Here is a 26,548-nt window from a genome sequence, read left to right on the forward strand (position 1 = left end):
CTACACGGATGTCATCCCAGTCTTTCAGATCTAGTTTCATTTGAGTGTACCACAGTACAGCCACAGCCACAACTGGAGCCTGAGCTTCAGTCAATTCCCAGAAAAATACAGAATACATCTGTTAACTAACATATAAAATGTAACTGTGAGTGGATCTATACGTGTAAATGTAGGCCGAGCATCTTATGGTGACTTTGCTGTGGTGAGTGAAACAGAAAACATTCAACATCTTGGTACTAGAGTCCAGTATGCATGGTTTGAATGGGAATGTCAGAGTAGTATGATAAAGTTCATAGGGAGAAAGACGATGACTGAATACAATCGATCACATATCCCTGTTAGCATCTGCGTGTTAAAGGATGAGGCACTAACTGTCAAAATGTATGGGGAGGCTGTTCTTGAGTTAAATATTTTAAACATCATAGTGTGATAAATTTAAGTGATCTGTACAATACTTTACTGACTGCTGCAGACGAATTTAACTGTTTGTGTGAGCATAGTGAGAATATAAATCAACTAGAACAGTGTACAAATGGCTATGTCCATTTGGCACCAAAATATGCAACTGTAAAGCATGAAAGTATAAAATTTGCAAAGGCTGAATCTACTGCTCTACAAAAGGAATCCTTCATACGCGCTGCCACCCTACAATATCTTTAGTCCTGAAATGGTCAAGTAATGATGATAAGATATTGCGGATTTGGTCATGGCTTTATGAGTAATAAAATATTACACACACACACACACAATAATTCAAGCGAATTGTGTGACTAGATTCATTATCAGCAAACTAGCTCTCCTTTTAGAATAGTCTTCAATTCTGAGAGCCTGTGAGGCTGCATGATGCTTACACTAGCCTACTTCTCGGTAGCACCTACATGTAAATGGTATGCATACACCTTCGTATGACCCATAAAAACTTCACAATTTGCGAGACATTTGCCACGTCTTTCCTGTGAGCAATAACATTGTTCTGAGGTGATATCCAATAAGGATAATAGGCCGCATGTCCAGACGTGTCGAATTCCTTGAGCTTGTTCCTAATTACTTGATATGTATTGCAGCCATTCACTCAAAAGATGGAACTATCTGTTTACATGTGAAGTAACTTGACTAGCGAAGTTTGGTTTTGATATCTTGTAGCGGAATCGGTATATACGGAGTTTGGAGAGTTTGGGGAAACACATACCGATATAGAAACGCTTCATGGAATCTACTGAAACGGCAATCTCCACAGGGACTAGACCTCCATTGAAGATTTGGCTGCGCGACGTAGCCTCTTGCACTATAATCTCATCCCAATGGTAAACTACATGACTCTCATCACAGTTTCTGACACTCTCAATGATTTTGACAAAACTGTATTAAAAATCACTTGATTCGACAGCTCTGTATTTGGTATTACCATCAATTCACTCCCTCTACCAGGGACACTAGTTGAAGAAAATGTCACAGTTGATTCTAAAAACTCACCTCCCTAACCAGAGAACAGCTGAAGGTTTCAGTAGTGTAGTGTACATCTGTTTGTTCTCCAATGTTTTCTTGAACATTGGGATGGAACCGTTTGGTGAGACTAGGCACTCTAGACACAGTGGCAAGTCACAGTGCTCGTCATCCATGTGGTGGGATATTCCATGTCCGCCTCCCAGACATATCCCCTAAAAGTATCAGCAGCCACACCATACATCTTATCCTCTAATCCAACGGTTTCATCTTTGAGCAGCCATCATAAACCTCCAAACTTCAGAGTTTGTTGCATGGCATGTCTGTAGAGATTGTTTACATCCAAGTAAAAAATGTAACTCAAATCATCAGGTACCTTGTACTCCTCCACATTCAATAGCTTGTTATTTGCCTTGTCATACCTGTGGATGCAGAGGCAAAGTCCCTCACGGTTCCCAATTTTCAAAACAAGCAAGATGTCAACATCAGTCAAAACTTTAATGCTGATACGTCTTTTTTAACATTGCATCCCACAAAAGTCCCAGTGTGGTGTAATAGAAGGCAAGATCCAGAGTTTGTGTGTCCAGACATACACTCTGGTGAACAAGTATACATCTGTCTCCCTGCACAATTTAGCATATCCCTCTAAATCAGAGATGAACTCCTGTCAGACATACCCATATGCCTGTGAGTATGCAGGTGATTACAGTTATATTGTGAAATATGGTTTTCCGTTGTCTCTCCATCTAATTCAGGTATTCGTATGAGAAGACCCCTTCTTCGGCACAAGCAGAAACTTTGCATCATTGGAAAATGCAGAGCGAGTGATGTGCATCGTTTCGGCAACCTACTGAGGAGATACCGGCATAAATTGTAAGAAATCCAGGAAGCAGACTGGTAATCTTGGTGTGGTTCAAAATGGCTCTGAGCACTATGGGACTTAACATCTGAGGTCATCAGTCCCATGGAACTTAGAACTATTTAAACCTAACTAACTTAAGGACATCACACACATTCATGCCTGAGGTAGGATTCGAACCTGCGACCGTAACGGTAGTACAATTCCAGACTGAAGCGCCTAGAACCGCTCGGCCACACCGGCCGGCTCTTGGTGTGGTTAGCTAGGCAAATGAAATGTATTTTTATACATTGTCAAGTACGATACTGACCTGATCAGTCTCCAACTCGAAATCCTCCAAGTGTTCAACAAGAAAGTGTGCATCATATCCGCTCAAATAATATAAGAAGATGGGTATATGTCATGGCAGTTTGTACTTCAAGTTGCGTACATTGTGGGCGGCTGTACAAAACTTCCCTGTTAGATGACATTGGTCTCTGTGTACATGTTTCACTTTTCTATCCAGTAGCAGTCCACAACTATAACATTCAACTGCCTTTTTGTATAAGGCATCATTCTCTCATGAACAGGCCACTGGAATGTGTTTGCTATAAAGCCAATCACTGTACCTGTGTTTTGAGCTCAGAGAGCCTTTTGAATTTTGGTAGGTATGAGACTGTGACAGCGGAATAGATGTCTTATAAATTCTAAAGCCTGGAGGTGTTGTTTGTCTTGTATGTATGTATAAGATGTGCATTTGTGACGTAATTTCTATCACAAGCCAGAAATTCATCCTTCTCCACTCCTAAGTACCTATCTAGCATCAGAGCATCAGTATCTTCTGAGAGGAGGAATGAATCCAGCCCCCCCCCCCCCCACTTGCATGAATTGGATCAAAAACATGTGTGCACAAATCAAGATGCAGTACATGGCTGAGCACCTTACTAGACCCTCTTCCTTCTTATAAGTAAAACATTTCAGTGTACCATTCGGCAACTGATGTTTTGTGCTCTAACATGCCATCCATGTTTAATGATGCGTTCCTCTGCAGCATCATTACCACTTTTAGGGGCATGCATCAGCTCACAGTCTGGGGACTGGGTGTTTTTGTTGTCCTCATTATTTCTTCATCATCATCATCATCATCATCATCATCATCATCATCATTCGTAAAAGTGGCTAGGTTGGACTGTGTAAAGACTGGACTGTGGAAAAATTGGGACACTGTATCGGCACTGATTACTGATCAGTTGAGTGCCCCACAAACCAAACAGCATCATCATTAGCTCATAGTAGAAGACTGCTTTAAACCTGATGGGAGGACACTGCTGAGTGTACTTGATTTCAGGGAGTTCCGTTTCCAACACTACTGCATGAAGGAAGGTAACTGATTCTCAGAGTTGACTATTGATGTTATTTATGTGAGATTGCAAGATCCTCTCCCTGAAAATACCAGCAAACACAGAGTAGTCTAGTGTGATTGGGTGATTTGCTTTGTGCTGGTGAACAACATAGGATATAGGGATGCAATTGGTAGACTGGGAACAAAGTAACACAGACGACGAAATTATCACCCTGCTACTGCTAGACAGGGGATGGTAGCTAGATGGCACAAAAAGGGTGAAGCAGACATCGATGGTACTGCTCCACTAGTGCTAGTGCTGGGTACAGGAGCCAGACAGCCCTGGTCAAGGTGGCACAGATGTTGACGGCTGCCTCAATGATGGTTCTGACAGTGGTCTTGCAGGCCTAGCTCCAGACACATGTTGCAAAGGTGGCAATACCATGTCATCAGGTAGTCCTGAAACACACACACATGACAATAGTTTGTTAGTAACATATCAAATTACACACACACATGAGTATATGTAGCTAGTTACTTACTAAAAAGACGTACCTCACCTGGACAAGGTGACACAGATGTCGATGGATGCATCAACAATGGGTCCATTGATGTTGCAGTGTGCCCTCCTTAATAAGGCAAAAATATTCCTACAAAAAAGTAGAATTAATACATATGGTACCCTCATGCACACACACACACATGCACACAATAAACATATACCTCTGCCATTAATAATAATTTCTGATACTTACACTGTGGTTCACTAACGATAAATGGTTTTATCTGCTCTTCACCTTCATCATTTACTATACTGCAATCATATTCTGATCTCTTGAGCTCCAATTCTGCATTCACATCTCCCACTATGTTTCCATCAACTGGGGTTAAGAACTGTGGATCTAGATCGCAACCACCTTCCCATAAATTAGCTATGAGAGAAGCAATAATCTGATCATTGGCGAGCAATGATGTTATATTTGGAACCAAACTGCAAACATCCGACAAATGAGAATACTTCTGAGTGCCATCACTATCGGCATGTACAGATCATTTCATGTCTGATCAGACAGAAATGAAAAGGAGCTGTTCAGTGCTGATCATATAAATAGTGGTGACATATGCGACTGGCTGTTGGTAAACATGCTCTGACACACGTAGAGAAGGCAATAAAGATGGTAGATCATTATCAGCAGTGTAACCTGAGACAAGCTGTGTCGGCAAGATTCTTCTAGGCATCAACCAAGCTTGACAAACTCAGAACCAATGGTTCAGTACCATGACCATCCCCACTGGCATAACCTGAGTCGACGGCAATATAGTGCCTGCTGGCACAAGCTGTCCTCGTTAATCAGGCACAGCTGCAACATGTACGTTGGAGATTCTGAATCCTCGTTAGCTGCTTTTGTGTCATCTCGTTCTCTCTGTAGAGTTGTACCATGGGAAGGAAGGAAAGGATGTTGGTTGGTGGCCGGTGTCCTCATTCTATAATACAAACTGCATGCAATTATTAACTCGGTTATTTATTTGTAAACAAAAAGCTAATTAACTTAAGCTTCCATATGCTGTGGTAAAAGCTCTCCTATATAGTCCACTTTAGCTTCTCTTGTATTGAAGTACAAAGTCCGCTTTTTCTGCCTGATTCTAAGATAGAGGCTGTGACTGCAGCTCTGTCTCAGTGATATGCTGGAACTCACACAGTGTATAGACTCGAACTAACTGGCACAACAGGCTCTAACTAACTGAAGTAACTCCAACTAACTGAGCCTCTGGTCCGTGGCGGCGATCCTAAATTCTGATGGCCAAGAGGGTGTTGGTTGTTCGTTTCCAACAAGTCTGTCGTTGGCCTCGATCTATCTTCTTGTAACTTCTATGCTGCATGGTGTGCTGGCGCCAGCTTACGCCAGCACAGGTGACATGAATGCCGGATGGCCCCTGGAGCTTCTGTTGTTGTATAGCCGATGTATCGAAAATTATTCCTCCCATTCTTCAAGAAGAAGCCTTTAAGTGAGGGAGTAGAAAATAAGAACTGAATAAATAAATACAATTTTATCTTAAAAAATGTTTATTTATTAGCTCACCATTCAGTAGTAGCTGTTTATTTTCAAACATTCAGAAATCTATTTTGTCCATATCTGTACTTCTTCAGCTGCTTGAGGGCAGGATGTTCTTGTGTTTACAGATTCTGGATAAACAGGCATTTATAAATTTCTTAAAACCAGGATATCTTCCTCAGAACTTTCGCATAGGCTATATGGCCCTATGGTCACACATTTGGAGCAATAACACCATATCTTCATGTGTTACCCCTTTACCACCCAGCGATTTTCGTGGTAAAATCGTATCAGCCACACCACCGTTTACCGAGTTTTAGCACAATGCACTGAGTTAAACAGTCTGGAGAAAGAAATGATTGTGGGACACCTAGTTAGATTTGTCGGCATTGGAGTGTGAAATCAATGCAACATCTTTAAACACAAATTATTAGCACTCCTCATAAAAATTTTCTGTGTCGGTGTGATCTTTCCACTTTGAGGCGTCGTGGAAAAATGCTGTTCATATTGTGTAATACCGTTGGATTTATAATACAAGTCGTACAATGCCTCTTAGGGGTGGGTAGTTTATAAGACAGTTGTGTAGTATTAATGCATGCACTGCATTGCCTGCAGGGTAGTTCTGTGGTGATTCAGATTCAGTATGTTTTTCCACAGTTTCAGTCTTCACTGCCTCATTTGAACAATCTAACTCGACCATAGATGATAATCTCTCCAATTTCTGTGGGCTTATTGTGTGTAAAACCATTGTCTTTCTTATAGTAAGATATGTAAAACCTTGTGTACATGTCATACAATAATTCATACGCATTCCTGCCATCATCCGGCTATAAATTAGTTTACGGAAAAAATGCTAGAGTAATATATACGTTATGCACACTGAAGCGTCAAAGAAACTGGTAAAGGCATGCGTATTGAAATACAGAGATATGTAAACAGGCACAATACTGCACTGCGTTCATCAAAGCCTATATAAGACAACAAGTGTTTGTCGCAGTTGTTACTGCTGCTAAAATGGCTAATTATTAAGATTTATGTGAGTTTGAATGTGGTGTTGTAAACGGTGCACTAGTGATCGGTCACATCATCCCCGAGGTAGCGATGAAGTGGGGATTTTCCCATACGACCATTTCACGAGTGTACCGTGAATATCAAGAGTATGGTAAAACACCAAATTTCCAACATCGCTGCGAGTGAAAAAAGATCCTGCAAGGACAGGCCTAACAACGCTGAGGAGAATCTTTCAACGTGACAGAAGTGCAGCCCTTCTGCAGATTGCTGCAGATTTCAGTGCTCTGCCTTCAACAAGTGTCAGCGTGTGAACCATCAATGAAACATAATCGATATGGGCCCACTCGTGTACCCATAATGACCGCACGACACAAAGGCCGGCCTCTGTGACCGAGCCGTTCTAGGCACCACAGTCTTGAACAGCGCGACTGCTACGGTCGCAGGTTCGAATCCTGCCTCGGGCATGGATGTGTGTGATGTCCTTAGGTTAGTCAGGTTTTTGTAGCTCTAAGTTCTAGAGGACTGATGACCTCAGATGTTGAGTCCCATAGTGCTCAGAGCCATTTGAACCATTTTGCACGACACACAGCTTTGGGCCACGCCTGAGCGCGTCAACACTGACCTATGTTGACAACGGGAAACATGTAGCCTTGTTGGACGAGACTAGCTTCAATTTGTTTCGAGCGGATGGACGTGTATGACTACGGAAACAACCTCATGAATCCGTGGTCCCTGCGTGTCAGCAGGGGATTCTTCAAGCTGATGGAGGTTGAGTAATAGTGTGGGACATGTGCAGTTGGAGTGATGTGGGACCGTTGATACATCTAGATACGACTCTGACAGGTGACACATATGTAAGCATTCTATCTGATTACCTGCATCCATTCATGTCCATTCTGCATTCCGACGGACTTGGACAATTCCAGCAGGACCGTGTGACCCCCCACACGTCCAGAAGTGCTACAGAGTGACTCCAGGAACACTTCCACTAGCCACCAATCTCCTCAGACATGAACGTTATTGAGCATATGTAGATTGCCTTGTTACGTGCTGTTCAGAAGAGATGTCCACCCTCCCCTCACCCCCTCACCCCCTCCCCCCCCTCCCCCGCCTCCCCCGTACTCTTATGGATTTATTGACAACACTGCAGGATTCATGGTGGCAGTTACTTCCAGCACTACTTCAGACATTAGTCGAGACCATGCCACGTTGTGTTCCGGCACTTCTACGTGGTCGTGCGACCTCTATACGGTATTTGACAGGTTGAAACATGTCAAATTGAACACACACCATATCTGATCCAGTGGCCATACAACTATTATTCAAATGATTTCAATGGCGTTAACCCCATTTGTGTATTCAAATGAATCAATGAAAGTCGCCTTAACCACCTTGGCTAGCAAAGCACAATTCCAATCCAACACAAATCCCAAGCTTGTTAATACACTAGTAGTATAGCATCAGCCACTCATGAACCACTTATGCACCATTTCGGATTCCCGAAAAAGATCGGTCTTGGTGCGCATCTGCACTGAAAGACTGGATCTACAAGGTGTAACAAAAAGGTACGGCCAAACTTTCAGGAAACATTCCTCACACACAAAGAAAGAAAATATGTTATGTGGACATGTGTCTGTAAACGCTTACTTTCCATGTTAGAGCTCATTTTATTACTTCTCATCAAATCACATTAATCATGGAATGGAAACACACAGCAACAGAACGTACCAGCGTGACTACAAACACTTTGTTACAGGAAATGTTCAAAATGTCCTCCGTTAGCGAGGATACATGCATCCACCCTCCGTCGCATGGAATCCCTGATGCGCTGATGCAGCCCTGGAGAATGGCGTATTGTATCACTGCCTTCCACAATACGAGCACGAAGATTCTCTACATTTGGTACCGGGGTTGCGTAGACAAGAGCTTTCAAATGCCCCCATTAATGAAAGTCAAGAGGGTTGAGGTCAGGAGAGCGTGGAGGCCATGGAATTGGTCCGCCTCTACCAATCCATCGGTCACCGAATCTGTTGTTGAGAAGCGTACGAACACTTCGACTGAAATGTGCAGGAGTTCCATCGTGCATGAACCACATGTTGTGTCGTACTTCTAAAGGCACATGTTCTAGCAGCACAGGTAGAGTATCTCGTATGAAATCATGGCGGTGAATCGAGGAAGTACAGTACATACTAAAATGAGCTCTAATATGAAAATTAAGCGTTTCCGGACACATGTCCACATAACATCTTTTCTTTATTTGTGTGTGAGAAATGTTTCCTGAAAGTTTGGCCGTACCTTTTTGTAACACCCTGTATGTCTGTGAGTGAGTATGGTGTGTGCGTGCCTGTGTGTGTGTGTGTGTGTGTGTGTGTGTGTGTGTGTGTGGTTCTGTTCCTTCTGACAAGTCCAAGTAGATCTATGTTTATAAGCAGTCTGCCCAGTCGTATCACTATGAGCTATTTTTATGTGTAGCCTAAGCTCATTTCTATAGAGTTTTGAATATAGTCGTTTACCAATAGTGATTGCCTCCATTGGCGATTATGTCTTTTAATTTCCTGCAGTTGCTTCTCTGCATTTAGTGCATTCTTTACTAATTGAATTACGGCAGCAGCTTCCCCAGCACCCAGTTTAAGTTAGACATGAATTGTCTTACCCACCACGAATGGAGCAATAATTTGTCCTACACCGCTGTTCTTTCTTAAGTGTCTAGCTTTATCGGCTAATAACTGGTCTCCAAAGCAACAGTCTTTCTTTGTAGTGTAAGCGATTTCATGATTTCGTCTAATATATTAATTTCCTTATTACCATGAGCTTTCTGCTTGCTTTTTCAGCTTCGTTCCAGAGCCACAAAGAATGTATCCAGTGATATGAAGTTCGACTGGCAGATTCTTAAGAATACCTCTTCCCTGTTGATGAATTTCCTAGCACTCATGTGACGCTGCTACATAGTTTGGGGTTTGCATGTCCCTTTATACAGCAAACTGCAAGCGTTCACCCAACTACTATGCTTTGGTGATAAATCAAGCCACTTCACTAATACGTTGCTCCCTTGATGTTTAATGACCCACTCTACGGAGAACATGTCCATTTCAGAGCTGTTTCGTAATTCCTTCATGTGAAAACAACTTGCAATTTCTTCACCATCTGTAAGACGTAACTTCTCCGGTTTTTGTGTGCTGCACTTTGGAAACAGTACATATTATCATTGCCCAGTTCGGTGGATGGGTTTCTCAAATGCAGTTCTATATTTAGAATTATGTAGCAAGTCACCTATCTTAAACTTCTGCTTCCATAGATCTACAATCATAATATGACTGTCTACTGCATTTAGAAGCCCATTATCATGGACATTAATAGATCTCTTCTTAATTGTATGATTGGTTGTCCGATTGTACTCATCAATGATTTGTGGTAGAATTTTTAGCCATTTTCACGACCCTTGGAGATTAAATTGCTCCCAAATACGTGTTTTGGTCACTCTGTTTAACCTTTCAGCATTACTGGCTTTCAAATGGGAGAATGTCGATATGTGGATTATCCCGTATAGTTCCATTATCATTTTGAAATACCTATTGCAAAATTCACCTCCTTGGTCTGTTTGAACGTTGTCAGGACAGTGATTCATTCCAATCATGAAGCAACTTCTCAAAAACTTCCAAGACTTCCTTCCCCATATTTAACTTCACAGTCAGAGCCCAATCGAATTTGACAAACATATCTACGACCATTAGAACGTACTTGAAACTTTTATTTGATCATGAGTATTCTGACACGTCTACGACATTAGCACATCATATATCATCCAACAGTCATATTGTCACATGTCTGCATGGGAATGTTCTGTGTGCTGGCCTGTGGAACCTATTAACAATCGAGTCCATAATTACTTGATGATGTGTCTTTCTCAAAGCCCTGATATGACTTATGATTTCGTTCATGCGACTTTTAATAGCTGATGCTGTAAATAGTAGTAATCAGTCTATGATTTCATTTGGATCACTGTTATATACTTCACAGCAGACTGTTACGTCTTTTATGCTGAACTTCAATCCATTCGCCTGTGCTATGTGCAGCTGCTGACAGTGGTCTAATTAAATTTTTATATTACGCTCTCTGGGGCATTCATTTGTCCTCTCGAGGTGATCCCTTCCTAAGCATGGTAGTCACGTGTAATATTTCACCATACGCTTTTATCTCTTCTGTAGTATACTTTTTGACATTTGATGTTTTAAGAATATTAGCTCTAATTTAGCGTTCTACCAGATTCCTTGTCCCCAGCTTGTGATACATTCTCAGTTAAATATATTAGATGCTTACCTGATGTATGTACTTTGTCCTGCTGACTCCATATATTTTGTCTAACTCACCATTACTATGACAGTTAATGAAATCAGTGATAATTCTTCTCATTCTTCTTCTTTTTTGCCTCCATTCACAGTGTGTGACAGCCTTTTCAGACTGTCGTTTAGTGGATTAAACGTTTCCAAGAGAAGCTGATCTCATTGCCACTGTCCTAACTTTAAGAAGCATAATTAACGTCCAGTACATTTCTGCACTTCAATAACTTTATGCTTTGTCAGTGACAAACTGCTGTGCTCTGAGCCGTTTTGAGACAGCATGCATCTCATACAATCTGAGATTACTAGTGATGATGGGAGTGAAGTGCCCAGATCTCATCTTGATATACACACATTGTTAGTTTTGTGCTGACTTCTTCGTTTTCCTTATTCACATATGGTTAACACTGCTGTATTCTATCATTCAACACATTTCCAGTCATGGCCTTAATATGACTTTCCATTTCCATTCATCTGGTGTTCATTTGGTAGATTTTTCTGTCAATGAATAGACAAATGTGCTTTGAAAACTCTGAACAATGTGCAACACATGTGGAAATTGCTCCATAGTCTACTGTCCAATGATACATTTACGTTTTCATACGTTGACGTCAGGGGAACAAAAGAAGCACAATTGTGTAAGCCGTATTTTGACACCGCTGATAAGAAAGCGTTGACGCTAACATCATCACTTTTCTGCCCAGAATGCCGGGTGACCCAGTACTAACGTAAATAAGCAAGGATGCTCGTGGAACCCACTCTGATGTGCTTACCTTCCCCGGTAGACGTGCGCACCACTCCTTACCGGACATTACACATACATATATATATTGTTACTGAAGGTGCCCACCTGGAAACTGTCACTGTTGGGGTGGTCCGAGATGTGGCTGAGAGCGAACTCCGACAAGCTGGTGATGGCAGAGATGCTGGAGGCCCATGCCTGCAGATCGTATTTATCGCGTTTTTCATCTTCCTCTTCTGACTCGACGTCCGTCGACGTGCTCTCGGTACCAGCTTCAGGTTTAGTCACTTGTGCCAACGGAGTGCAGTAGTCCTCCACCGACTGGTCGGTCATGGTCGTTCCCACTGGTGAACAATACGTCAAATTCAATATTGTGATGTTGAATGGTTGCAGAGAGAACAGAAACAACAGTTTCCACACGATAAGGCAGCACTTAATTTAGGATTATAGTCAGACTTGCACTGACGAAAATGGAGAGTGGTACACCATGAACAGCTCGACTGAGCGCTACCAAATAAATACCCAGTGTTTCCATTCCTGTGAAATGCGTTGGTTAAAATTTCTGGCTCTCAAGTACAGAAAGGAAACCAATCACAAAGATACGGAATGGCGAGACTATATGATGGTGTAGCAATTATGCCCCATGTCAGCCTAAATCTTACTAATTTTCGACATACAGTACTGAAAGGCTAACGCTGCTGTAAGCCAGAAATCAGTTATGATCGGTAGCACTAACCATCCCATAAAACGAGAAACGGTCTCGCAGCGGAGCGTGCAAATGGGGGCTTGTCGGGCGGCAGAGTATAGACAACGCAGTGATTCACATTCCAGTGACTGGCGGCAATTTTTTTTTATTAATTGTTTAAATGTTTATGTACTCCTCCACGTAGACTGTCGGTATTATCCACACTGAAAGCTTATTAACAACGATTTCAGTAACTCCAAAATCAAACATGAATATGACGCAGAAATTTTACTTAATTTTTGTCACTTACTGGCTAACAAAAGCGGCGAATCAGAAGCGCACCCTCTGAAAGCAGCCTGAAAACGTTGAAGCTTGCTCACTATAATAATGTTCGATAGTATCCAAGCACTCTAGAGCTAAATTTCGCACCGATATAATGTACCGGGCGATCAAAAAGTCAGTATAAATTTAAAACTTAATAAACCACGGAATAATGTAGATAGAGAGGTAGAAATTGACACACATGCTTAGAATGACATGGGGTTTAATTAGACAAAAAAAAGAAGTTCACAAAATGTCCAACAGATGGCACTGGACAGAAAAACTGCTACCGTGACGGGTGAGAGGTACGTCGATATGTTACAGAATCGCATCATCCCCAGCCTGGCTGATAAACACCTGTTGGAACGTACGATGTTTATGCAGGATGGGGCTCCACCCAATATTGCTAGACGAGTGAAAGATCTCTTGCTCGCATCGTTTGGTGATGATCGTGTGCTCAGCCGACGCTTTCGTCACGCTTGGGCTCCCAGGTCCCCAGACCTCAGTCCGTGCAATTATTGGCTTTGGGGTTACCTGAAGTCGCAAGTGTATCGTGATCGTCCGACATCTCTAGGGATGCTGAAAGATAACATCCGACGCCAATGCCTTACCATAACTCCGGACATGCTTTACAGTGATGTTCACAACATTATTACTCGACTACAGCTATTGTTGAGGAATGATGGTGGACATAATGAGCATTTCCTGTAAAGAACGTCATCTTTGCTTTGTTTTACTTTGTTATGCTAATTATTGCTTTTCTGATCAGATGAAGCGCCATCTGTCGGACATTTTTTGAACGTTTGTATTTTTTTGGTTCTAATAAATCCCCATGTCATTCCAAGCATGTGTGTCAATTTGTACCTCTCTATCTACATCATTCCGTGATTTATTCAGTTTTCAAATTTATACTGACTTTTCGATCACCCGGTATTTAGTGCGAGTAGATAATTGTTATAATTCAACTTAAGTGAAAATATTATTTTGCCTTGGAAAACGTTTGATGCAAGGTCGCGGGAGTGCGATCTCATACGTGAGTTAAAATCGTGGGTAGAATTTTTTTAACTTGCAACGGAGCTCGATAACTGAAGATTAGACTTCGTGGAATTCTACTCTCAATTGCTGCTGATAATAAAATAAGATGGAATCCTTTTATTTGGAGACTTTCATTGAACCAGCATTTAGACTTAACCACTCGCTATCCCATCATTCACCGTTGATTGTATGCATGTTAGAATCTGCGGGGAAAGAAGTCAGTGGGGACATCGAGTCATCCTAGCAAAACACGAGGTAAGTAAATCTCCTTCTGCTGAGATAAGGAAACTGCAAAAATTTGCTGGACCTTCTCTTTACGAATCAAAGTAGCCCTCCACAAGCAACAATTCGCAATGAACAACTCGTGCTGTTAGCAGTTCCGAAGCAGTAATGTGTCCAGTGAGGAACATGCCACATTTCACCCAAATTAATAATTCAATATTTAGGAATGGGTAGGAGCCATTATAAGGTCTGTCCGGGGCGTCTAACGGTCTAACGTTAATGGGACTTTCCAGGGGGCAATAGCAACACAGCATGACCAGAGAATGTGCACGAGCTACATATCACCAGCCTTATATCTATGAGAAAGGTCAAATCATTGGCCTCATGGACAAGGCAGCACCATACCGAAAGGTCGCATAGACTGTTCGCTGTACTGGAATCAGTGCATCATCACCATCATCATCATTTAAGACTGATTATGCCTTTTAGCGTTCAGTCTGGAGCATAGTCCCCCTTACAAAATTTCTCCATAATCCCCTATTCAGTGCTAACATTGGTGCCTCTTCTGATGTTAAACCTATTACTTCCAAATCTTTCTTAACCGAATCCAGGTACCTCCTCCTTGGTCTGCCCCGACTCCTCCTACCCTCTACTGCTGAACCCATGAGTCTCTTGGGTAACCTTGCTTCTCCCATGCGTGTAACTTGACCCCACCATTTAAGCCTGTTCGCCCTGACTGCTACATCTATAGAGTTCATTCCCAGTTTTTCTTTGATTTCCTCATTGTGGACACCCTCCTTCCATTGTTCCCATCTACTAGTACCTGCAGTCATCCTAGCTACATACATATCCGTAACCTCAACCTTATTGATAAGGTAACCTGAATCCACCCAGCTTTCGCTCCCATACAACAAAGTTGGTCGAAAGATTGAACGGTGCACAGATATCTTAGTCTTGGTACTGACTTCCTTCTTGCAGAAGAGAGTCGATCGTAGCTGAGCGCTCACTGCATTAGCTTTACTACACCTCGGTTCCAGTTCTTTCACTATGTTGCCATCCTGTGAGAACATGCATCCTAAGTACTTGAAACTGTCCACCTGTTCTAACTTTGTTCCTCCTATTTGGCACTCAATACGTTTATATCTCTTTCCCACTGACATTACTTTCGTTTTGGAGATGCTAATCTTCGTACCATAGTCCTTACATTTCTGATCTAGGTCTGAAATATTACTTTGCAAACTTCCATTAGAATTTGCCATCACAACTAAGTCATCCGCTTATCCGAGACTGCTTATTTTGTGTTCACATATCTTAATCTCACCCAGCCAGTCTATTGTCTTCAACATGTAATCCATAATTAATATGAAAAACAGTGGAGACAGGTTGCAGCCTTGTCTTACCCCTGAAACTGCCCTGAACCATGAACTCAATTTACCGTCAATTCTTACTGCTAGCTGACTATCTATGTAAAGACCTTTAATTGCTTGCAAAAGTTTGACTCCTATTCCATAACCTGCGAGGAATCCGGTCATATGACTTTTCTAGATCTAGAAAGCATAGATACAATTCCCTGTTCCAGTGCAGTACTAGAGATCTCGAGATGGTCTCAGGACAACAGTATGGTAAGAAGAGTAGATACGGCGTCTTCCAGAGGGACTTTGTCACTAGAAGATTCTACAATATTCAAGTATTTCTGACGAATTCACGAATGGCAACAGTTAAAATCCGGGAAGAGGTTGCAGGGTGAGAGTCACCACAAACCGTCGGGAGTATATTACTAGAAGCTCAGTTGACATCTCGTGTTACCACGTGTCGTTTAGTTTTGGTATCAGATCACAGGAATAGGGATTTGCATCCGTAGAGTCACAATCAGGCGGAACAAAGAGTAGTATTTTGTGGTTTTCAGTGGCGAGTCACGGCTCTCCTTGTGGAGATCAGTCGACGTCAGTGTGTCCGCAGAAATCTTGGCGAAACGTCATAAGACGCAACGTTTGTCGAGAGCCAAATATCTTCTTGAACCATGATGTGGGGTGCTATTGATTACAAAAGACACGCACGCTGCAGTTCACAGCACGATTGAAAAAATGGTTCAAATGGCTGTGAGCACTATGGGACTCAACTGCTGAGGTCATAAGTCCCCTAGAACTTAGAACTACTTAAACCTAACTAACCTAAGGACGTCACACACATCCATGCCCGAGGCAGGATTCGAACCTGAGACCGTAGCAGTCGTGCGGTTCCAGACTGTAGCGCCAGAACCACTCGGCCACCAAAGGCCGGTCAGCACGTTTGAACTGATCTTTGACTGGCCTCCAGAGGGTGTGTACATGATGTAATGGAAAGACGTATATTTGCGTACCACCTTCCACCCAGCGATCTGAAGAATGTCCATAAAATTGTAGAGCATGTCTTTCAAGAATGGCGAAAATTCCTCAACATTACATTTCGAGGAGAAATGCTTCATTGCTACAATGAATCCAAGAGCATATTCGCACCCGGGAAATGGGAAGTGAGGGGTAGTGAGGAGAGGGTGGCCATACCAAGTTGAAGGAGATGATGGAATTAAAGATTACACATTACATACCCGTTATGTGATGAACATCTCCATAAAATTAGATAAATAACGGACTAAAGCTTCATGGTGTAATATTTTCCAATTCTGCCAGTGTTTAATATACATATGAACATTAAACTGAGGAAAAAATATTTCTTTTTACATTATTTTTCAGTGTCATTATAATTCAAACACTGCTGGATAAAGAAGTTTTATATATTTCTTCATGTGTCTAAATTGAAATAAAACAACTAATGAAATCGTATGAAAATCCTAGTTTGAAGAAATCTCAGACGATTGATTTCTTACTTATCTGTAATAGATTATCTCTACCTTTTGCTTTCCGCTTACATCATAAATATATTTATTCATTTTCTGAGACGTCAGTACGCGTGTATCTGTTTCTATTTTGCTCTGATTTGTGGTCAGGACATAACTTGCAGATTGCTAATAATGCCAAAGTGTTGACCACTCATATGGTGCATCAATTGCAACGGTGCCAAATTTGTGAAAGGTGACCAAGTCATGGCATGGTAGAGAGTAAATAAAGTGATTTGGACTGTTGAACAGTACAATGTATGGCAGATCTAAACTGGTAGACCACTATTATGAGACCGACTGCTGAGCCTCAACTGTTACCAGCATCAGGAAGAGCCTGTCATTCTTTTGAGGAGAGTGTGCACTATTTTGAAGTTATCTAAGTCTGGGGGACTGATGTCCTCAGGTTTTAAGTCCCATAGTGCTTACAGCCATTTGAACCATTTTTTGAACCTTTCACAGGTAATATGCATACCAGTTGCGGTCCCCATGAGCGACTAACGAACCTCCATAACCTTTTAATCAACCAAAACGTTTCAAAATAGCGCAGAATCGAGTACACAGTGGAGAATCAAACAGGAAACACTGCACTAAGTAGTGGGTAAGTCATTTCACCGCGTTTTCTTTTCTTGTAGTACTGCTAGCCCCGTGAGACACGCAAGAGAACTTCTGCGCGGTTTGGAAAGTAGGAGGAGGATTGCTGGACAAATGTAACTCTGAGGACGTGTTTTGAAACGTGCCTGGATAACTCATGATGTACGAACATTAACCTGCATCGTCGCACTTACATTCAGGAAAGAATATCTTTTTCTTCAGTTTTTTAGGATTACACACGTTGTGTATTTTTTTTTAGTAAAAGTAGCATTTTGACATGAAATGACAGGAGGAATGGATCACTCTTTCACAGTGTTTATTTTTTTCTGAGCTTTTTGTTTCATTTCATGTTACGAGGGTTGCATATTTCAAGGCACATCGCGCTTTTATGCAAGGGATATTTATGTTCACATATACAAGTTTATTCAGGGAAGTCATTATTCAACTTCAGCTATTTTTACTTTTCAAATACCTTTCCTCCCGTTGGGCATTTTTAAGCTACCTCTGTCACAGTGGAAAATTGTAGTCACATATCTTATCTTCCACACATGTTTATAGAGGAAGCAACATCTCGTGGTGTCCATAGTGAAGATTATATGTGAATATGATGGTAACAGACACAAGTTTCACAGATATGAATTCCGTGTGTAAAATGATAAAATCAAATCCTGATGCCGATCTTCGTCGCTGAGCCAACGTAAGTCACATTAAAATCCGTCTGTCCACATTCCAAATAAAACTGCAAGTGGCATGGTCAACGCATAAAGACAAATCACGAAGGGTTGGATTTTATCACTTTACATATGTCACTTTAATAGCTACATTTAAAAGGCGTTTGACAGTGTTACGTTTACCTGCTTTGGGCTGATTTTACTAGATACGACGTGCTGGCACAACAAAGTGCTGCATTCCTACAAGACGTCACCTTTGTACCATTTATATCAGTGTTAAGAAAATGTGTTGATCTATGTATTTGTCACCTGTGCAGTAAACAACAAGATGATGTTAATTTTTGAAGAACATTGTATTGGATAATGGTGTGAAAGCCTAAATCTAGATTATACGGAGGAAAAAATCAGTAATATACAATCAAATGACGGTGTATTCTTTCAAAAAATACTGTATTACTGTGGCTCAGCACCATCGGCAACGTTTTATTAGATATTACTTCTTCTACAATAACGTGCGAAAGATTGAGAAATTTGATTACATTTTTTCACTGTGACGAAGGTAGCCTGAAAATGCCCAAGCGGGCGAATTTAGCGCAAAAGCATGAAATAACGTGCTTGTTTCAGAAATAAAACAGCCCCCCGGGACAATGATTCGCCCCCCCCTCCTCCCCCCCCCCCCCCCATGGATGTGCAGCGGTTGCAGACCTATACAAGGAAAAGACTTTAGGCATATACAAGTGTATGCTTGCTAAACAGGGTAACATTCGTATAGACCATCAAGGAACTGAAACTTTGAAAATATAAATTAAGCTTATAAATTATGGAATCAATGGCAGACGACGTAACATCCCTTCATGGAAAAACAGGAGAATCAGTGACACATTGTCTTAGACACATACGTAGCCCTGCAGGATACAAGTAATTAATATTACTTATTCCTTTAAATATTGCTGTAAATGTTTACGGTAATCTATTTACAAATTCGTAAAATAATTTCAGAGTTTCAGGTAGGTAAGTGACGGAGTTTCAGATAAGTAAGTGAAACTCATAAATGGGCGATAGTCTGCGTGAATCTTCCAAGTGAAAACAGAAAAAGAACTTGTTCTTATCTTATAGGAGTAATCACGAGACCAGTAACTCATCGAGACTTTAATTTCACACTATATTCAATAAAAGAAATTCTTCGGCACAGTCAGAACTGACATATTGTATTAGATAGCAATAGAAAGGTCCCTACACTGTTTTTCAGAAGAGGCGCAAATGTTTTTTGTAAGAATATGGACTAACTTACCACATAACAATAATCATACTAACAAAGGTCCAATGCAATAGCGATAATACTTTATTTGCTTCTCAGCCAGTGTGACCATAGCGGTAATATAAAAACATGGTAATACACTGATAAAAATACAAGCAGGAAACTGAGCTTACTTTGCAAATATGAAAATTTTCAAAAATAGCCTTGTTACAAAAAAAACTAAACTGCTAATATATAATTCCCTAGTCCGCCCAGTTATCACATACCGCTCAGAGATATGAACGTTGACAGAACACGATAAAAATGCACTAAGAACCATTGAGCGGAAAATACTACGAAAAATCTATGGGCCAATAAGGGAGGAAGAAGGCTGGAGAATACGCTACAATGCCGAATTACAAGAGTTAATACAAGGCAGGGACAAAGTAAAATTTGTGAAATCACAGCGAATACGATGGCTAGGACACTTGGAGAGAATGGCAGGGGATAGAATTCCAAAGAAAATGACGAAAGGTATGATCCATTCAATTAGGCGAAAAGGGAGACCTAGAAGAAGATGGAACGACGAGGTAATAGTGGATATCGCCAGTATGGGAGTCCGGGGGTGGAAAAGAGCAGCAAATAACCGAGAAGTGTGGAGGAAGATTGTTGAAGAAGCCAAGGCTAACCAAGAGCTGTAGCGCTACTGAAGAAGAAAACACTGATAAGCCAGAACATTATGACCACTTACCTAATAGTCGCTATGTTCGCCTTTGGCATGGATAACAGCGACGCGTCGTGTCACGGAAGCAATGAGGCTTTGGTAGTTTACTAGAGGGAGTTGGCACAACATCTGCACTCATAAGTCACCCAATTCCTGTAAATTCCGGGGAGGGGGTAATGCGCTTTGACTCCAAGTCCTAGATATATTCGACTGGGTTCAGATCTGGCGTGTTTGGGGGTCCAGCACACCAACCGGAACTCGCCACGGTGTGCAGCGAAAAAATGCACCACATTCCTGGTCCAATGTCATGGTTCATTATCTTGTTGAAAAATGCCACTGCCGTCGGGAAGCAATCTTGTCATGAAGTGGTGTACGTGGCCTGCAACCAGTGCACAAAATGCCTTCTCCGGCATAGTGCCTTGCACGAGTTCCACTGCACATGCCGGCCGCGGTGGTCTAGTGGTTCTAGGCGCGCAGTCCGGAACCGCGGGACTGCTACGGTCGCAGGTTCGAATCCTGTCTCGGGCATAGATGTGTGTGATGTCCTTAGGTTAGTTAGGTTTAAGTAGTTCTAAGTTCTAGGGGACTGATGACCACAGATGTTAAGTCCCATAGTGCTCAGAGCCACTTGAACTATCTGAACCACTGCACACAAAGGTGCCCACTTGAATGTTCCCCATAGCATAACAGAGCCGCCGGCAGCTTGTCTCCGTCCCGCAATGCAAGTGCAGGGAGCTGCACCCTCCCATGGGCGCGAAGACGTTATCAGGATTCGTTGAAGTACGCAACGCTCTTCCACAGCGCCAATTTAGTGCTGATGGTCACTTGCCCATTTCAGTCGTAGTTGCCCATATAATGATGTTAACATTGGCACATGCATGGGCCGTCGTCTGCGGAGACCCATTGTTAGGAGTGTTTGGTGCAATGTGTGTTCAGACACACTTGTACGCCACCCATTATTAAAGTCGGATGTTAGTTCCACAACAGTTAGCCTGCGTGGTTTACCAGTCTGCTCAGCTTGCGACGTCAGGGGTGGCCACCAAACCCATGACGTCTGGACACGGTTTCACCTCGGTTACGCCACGTGTTGAGGACACTCACCACAGCACTTCTCTAATGCCCGCAAGTAGTGAAACTTCTGAAAAGCTTGTGCCGAGTCCCTGGGTCATCACACTCTGCCCTCGGCCAAATCGACAGACCGCGCGCCTTCTCCGTTCTGCACACGGACAGTGCGCTCACAGATTCTATATGCACCGTGCGTGACTAACAGTCATCCCTTGCAGAGTGACGCTGCTATCGCCTGGACGGGTTTATATCGAGCGTAGGTGGGTATCACACTGTTCTGGCTGATCAGCGTAACATTTATAAATGGCACGAAAATCATCTAAATGAAGCATTTGTCTTTTTTGGGAACGATATTTAGCCTTGTAAAGATGTGTACAGTATCAGCGAAGTAACCAAAGCTTCAGCACTTATTACGTAGAAGAGAATAAACAACGTAAAGAAATTGTGGGAATCATCAGGTGGAAAAAGAAAACTTAAAGGTTTCTACGAAAGTTGAGCTATTTAGCTGCAAGAAGCGGAACTAGTGCTGTTAAGTGCGAATATTCAACTCGGCTGGTCGTTCGAAAACATACCGCCTAAAGAGTATGATGATAAATAGTGAGAACGGCCCTTTCTCTCTCATTTTCTCTCTACTTCCATTCCTCCGTCCCTCCCTCCCTCCATTTCTGGTTTGTTAAGAGTGTGGGCTGGCAACGTCGATGAAATCTTATGACGCGGAACAGAAAAAACCATGGTGCAGAAAATAAAAATAATGGCCACATATAAAATATAAGCCTATGAACATCAATGTAGCAAACACCGTGAGCTAAATCAGGTAGTAGTTTGTAAGCAAAAATGACATCTTCGACCACAAACATGAAACATAATCAAGGGAGTAACAACATCCATAAACAGGATGCAGTACACACCAACTCATTCCAATTGAGAAACTAATTATCTATTGTTAGGTAAGGACAGTTAATGTTAAACTGCTCGCATCTATAAGTCCTACCTCTGCAAAAAACGTTTGTATTGTAGCTGCTGTAGTAACTGCTCTTCTTGATTCCTTGTCGGGTGGTGCAGGGTTTATCTCCTATACACAACAGTGGAGCTTTATGCTAACTTCGTTTCCCTCATTTCCTTCTGCAGGCCTATGGCCTAAACGGAAACTAATGAGTCTAGCGATTAGTGGTCGCGACTGTATGATCACCTGTTTTCGAAATCGCGGTGAGCCATAACATCGACTAATGAAACACCGAATGCATATTTACTCTGCATTTACAGATTATACATTTTATATCAGATTTTAAAAGTTGCGCGGGGATAAATTGCAAAATTAGTAACAAGCACATATTAATTTCACGAATCCTTGAAACAAATACACAGAATACGATTACAAATGAGAATGCACCGTATTCTACACTACGTTTCACGAAGCTCAGAATTTTAAAATTTTCGAAACAGGAAAGAATATCATACCTGTATGAAGTTCACAGATGTTTAAGTCTCGATCACATGTTAAGAAGTAACATTTCCTTCATTCTATAAGCAAGTGTTGCATAATGCAACGGGGTGAACGGTAAATAAAACGTTAAATATACTTAAATGAGAGATATTAAACTATCAATTAAGATCTTTGGCTTCTGTGTGTTTTATGAAAGCAGAGACGCTGTTACTCATAGCCGGAGAATCGATAGCTTACATTTATTATTGTATATAGATCTGTGGTAGCTTCGAAACACAATGAATTATTCCCCGAATAGTACCGCCTACACTTGGAAATGTTCGAACGTGGCCGCATTGTAATGAGCTGTAATGAGGTTTACCACTAGTGACGGGCGCGTGGGTTAGCCGTGTCGTCTCAGGCGTCTTGTCACGGTTCGCTCGCCTATCCCCGTCGGAGGTTAGAGTCCTCCCTCGGACATTAGTGTGTGCGTGTGATGTCCTTAGCGTAAATTAGTTTAAGTTGGATTAAGTAGTGCATGAACCTAGGGACCGATAACCTCAGCAGTTTGGTCTAATAATCCTTACCTCAAATTTCCAATATCCGCAGCGGATGATGGCACGGAACATGAACGGTTCCAGAACAAATGCGGAGGAATTGAAACTGTTGGTGCACAGGCGACTTCTATGTCTGTGTCTACAGGAAACACATTTTAAACGCCCCGACGCCAGGCGATACTACCTCCACCGGAAAGGCGAACATTTCCGTGTTTGTGAATGACACCCTTCCACTTATATACCTATTAGAACAGCTATTCTGGCGGTTGCTGTCAAAATACACATTCCATTCATCGTTTCATTTTGTAAAATGTATTTTCCATCCAACGAAGTTTTGAATAGGGAGGTTATTTCAGATCTGATTTCAGAACTCCCCCTATCACTTGTAGGAGATTTTAATGCACGTCAAGTGCTATGGTAATGTGCATCGAGCTCCCCCAGAGATCAAATTATCGAAGGCGTTGTTGTGTCAGAAGACTTATACCTCCTCAATTCTGGTAGCAGCACAAATTTCAGCAGGGCGATGAGGTCGTTCTCCACCATAGACCTCGATTTTTGTTCTATGCCGGTCGCGTATCTTCGGCACATATTTTAGCAAACTTGTATGCAGGCAAATTTAAATCAATTTGGAACAAGGAGCAGTTCTAAGCTTCTAGAGTGAGGAAGGTGCAGTGGCAAGAAGTGTTTAACCACTATTTTAAAAGATTGTATTTATTCAACTAAATACCAAAGGCCACGAATTTCAATATTAGTACTTCCTGAAGTCTCAAGTAATTTAGTAAATGCAATCATTCACTTTTACTAAATAACTATGACAGTTTAATGAACCTTTTTTCAATTTAAGAAAAATCTTGCAATGAAGAAAAGCTTTCGTAATTTTAAAATTCTTTCGGTAAAACTTCACAATGAATTTAAAAACAACCGCCATGACATTACAAAATTTAAAAGAATTAAATTACTTGAAAGATAAACTATGAAATCTCAGAACTAGATCAGCCACTTCGACCACTTCGACAGCAAGTGGAAGCAATCAACAGTTGCACCGAATAGCTACAGCAGTTACAACTAACACGTCAGTAATAACCAACGGCTGACGCCACACTTTACTACCCACAGTAAAATGGTTCAAATGGCTCTAAGCACTATGGAACTGAACATCTGAGGTCATCAGTCCCCTAGACTTATCACTACTTAAACCTAACTAACCTAAGGACATCACACTACCCACAGTAACTGGGGTTAATGCGCAAAGTTGACCAACAATAACAACTAGCAAATTTACATATTGACATGTGGAATAATTGGGTCTACTGCTGGATGTTTGCGTCGCTCTGGCACAATATTTCGGCCTCGTAACTCGTTGCCTTCTTCAGGTGCTAGCTGAGACTGCCACATTGGTTTTTTTTTTTCACTTTTCTTTCCCTTCTAGAGCGTGCATTTTGGCATTGTGCTCTTTTCAGCCATTAGGTGAAGTTTTTTCTGTTGTGGCAGTGTTTACTTTTCTTGCTGGGGGTGCAAAGAGGGCGGGGGGTATTCTCCCAATTGGGCCGTATTGGAGGATTTTGTCCAGTGTTTATGCCCAGAGGGCGCTGGGCGCTCTGTTTGCCGTCAGCGCCAGCCTGGCGCTGCTTGTAAGGTGTTGTCCTTCCCTGGTGCTCCCTTGAACGTCCCCACCCGACTTGATCGCCATCTGTGGCAGCTGTCTCAGGCCCATCCTGTGTCGGGCGTTCCGTTTGCGGTCCGCGCCCGCCTGGTGCTGCTCCTGAGATTTTGGCCCTTCCCTGGTGCTCCCACGGACGTCCGCGCCCGGCTCGTCCATTGTTCCACATGTCAAGATCTCGCCGGGAAAGACTGAAGAGTTACATCAAGTTTACATATTGTTAAATAGCATCTGAATCACTTGGCACATTGCCCACTTTACAATTAATGAATGATCTCCCCGTCGCGTTACTACGCGAAAAGCAAAACAATCACATAACTGAAAAAAATAAAAACTATGTCTTGCAATCACCATGACGATACTCACACAGGGTGAATGCTTACCAGTAATCAGACTCTTAAAGCTTCCGCCTGTGTAGTAAGTTTACTCCTATAGACACCATCACACTTAGACACCCGCTCAAAGCTGGCCACATTAGACCCACTATAAACAATAACTTACTCCAGAAGTTGCATTGGAGCGGCACCTTCAATAGGAAACAAACAGCAATCACATTTGTCGAAACCTGTGATCCATGCTTCGACCTAAGCCAAGATAATACACGCTGAGTGCAGTCACGGAGACACTAACTACTGCAGTGCCCTATGTTGTTCTCAAGTTGTTGTTCTCAAGTACGATGAAATGTACTCGTAGTTGCGAATATCGACAACCCTCGGCTGTATAATGGAATGACAACAATCAAAATTTGTGACAGGTCGACACTGGAACTCGGATTTATCGCTTATCTTGAGCGATCGCCTTACCATTTGGCTATTTGAGGACGACTCACGGATAGACACAAACATCCATATGTCGTCAGCCCTGTATCTACAGCCTGCACTCGTGCATCCAATATACACTCCTGGAAATGGAAAAAAGAACACATTGACACCGGTGTGTCAGACCCACCATACTTGCTCCGGACACTGCGAGAGGGCTGTACAAGCAATGATCACACGCACGGCACAGCGGACACACCAGGAACCGCGGTGTTGGCCGTCGAATGGCGCTAGCTGCGCAGCATTTGTGCACCACCGCCGTCAGTGTCAGCCAGTTTGCCGTGGCATACGGAGCTCCATCGCAGTCTTCAACACTGGTAGCATGCCGCGACAGCGTGGACGTGAACCGTATGTGCAGTTGACGGACTTTGAGCGAGGGCGTATAGTGGGCATGCGGGGGGCCGGGTGGACGTACCGCCGAATTGCTCAACACGTGGGGCGTGAGGTCTCCACAGTACATCGATGTTGTCGCCAGTGGTCGGCGGAAGGTGCACGTGCTCGTCGACCTGGGACCGGACTGCAGCGACGCACAGATGCACGCCAAGACCGTAGGATCCTACGCAGTGCCGTAGGGGACCGCACCGCCACTTCCCAGCAAATTAGGGACACTGTTGCTCCTGGGGTATCGGCGAGGACCATTCACAACCGTCTCCATGAAGCTGGGCTACGGTCCCGCACACCGTTAGGCCGTCTTCCGCTCACGCCCCAACATCGTGCAGCCCGCCTCCAGTGGTGTCGCGACAGGCGTGAATGGAGGGACGAATGGAGACGTGTCGTCTTCAGCGATGAGAGTCGCTTCTGCCTTGGTGCCAATGATGGTCGTATGCGTGTTTGGCGCCGTGCAGGTGAGCGCCACAATCAGGACTGCATACGACCGAGGCACACAGGGCCAACACC

General features: G+C 42.6%; 1 protein-coding gene across 1 annotated transcript in view; it reads right to left on the bottom strand.

Annotated features, from left to right (window-relative positions):
* The window catches only part of LOC126273072 (uncharacterized), a 102,342-nt gene extending 79,521 nt beyond the window's left edge, over window positions 1–22,821 (bottom strand). The window contains exons 1-2 of the mRNA XM_049976483.1: window positions 22,652–22,821; window positions 11,876–12,111 (exon numbers count right to left, since the gene is read on the bottom strand). Of these exons, the coding sequence (XP_049832440.1) occupies window positions 11,876–12,100 (225 nt within the window). The 5' untranslated portion in view covers window positions 12,101–12,111; window positions 22,652–22,821. The remainder of the gene's footprint in view (window positions 1–11,875; window positions 12,112–22,651) is intronic.
* Window positions 22,822–26,548: the final 3,727 nt, after the last annotated feature.

The sequence above is a fragment of the Schistocerca gregaria genome, chromosome 5 (genome assembly GCF_023897955.1).
Source record: "Schistocerca gregaria isolate iqSchGreg1 chromosome 5, iqSchGreg1.2, whole genome shotgun sequence".
Taxonomy (NCBI): Eukaryota; Metazoa; Arthropoda; class Insecta; order Orthoptera; family Acrididae; genus Schistocerca; species Schistocerca gregaria.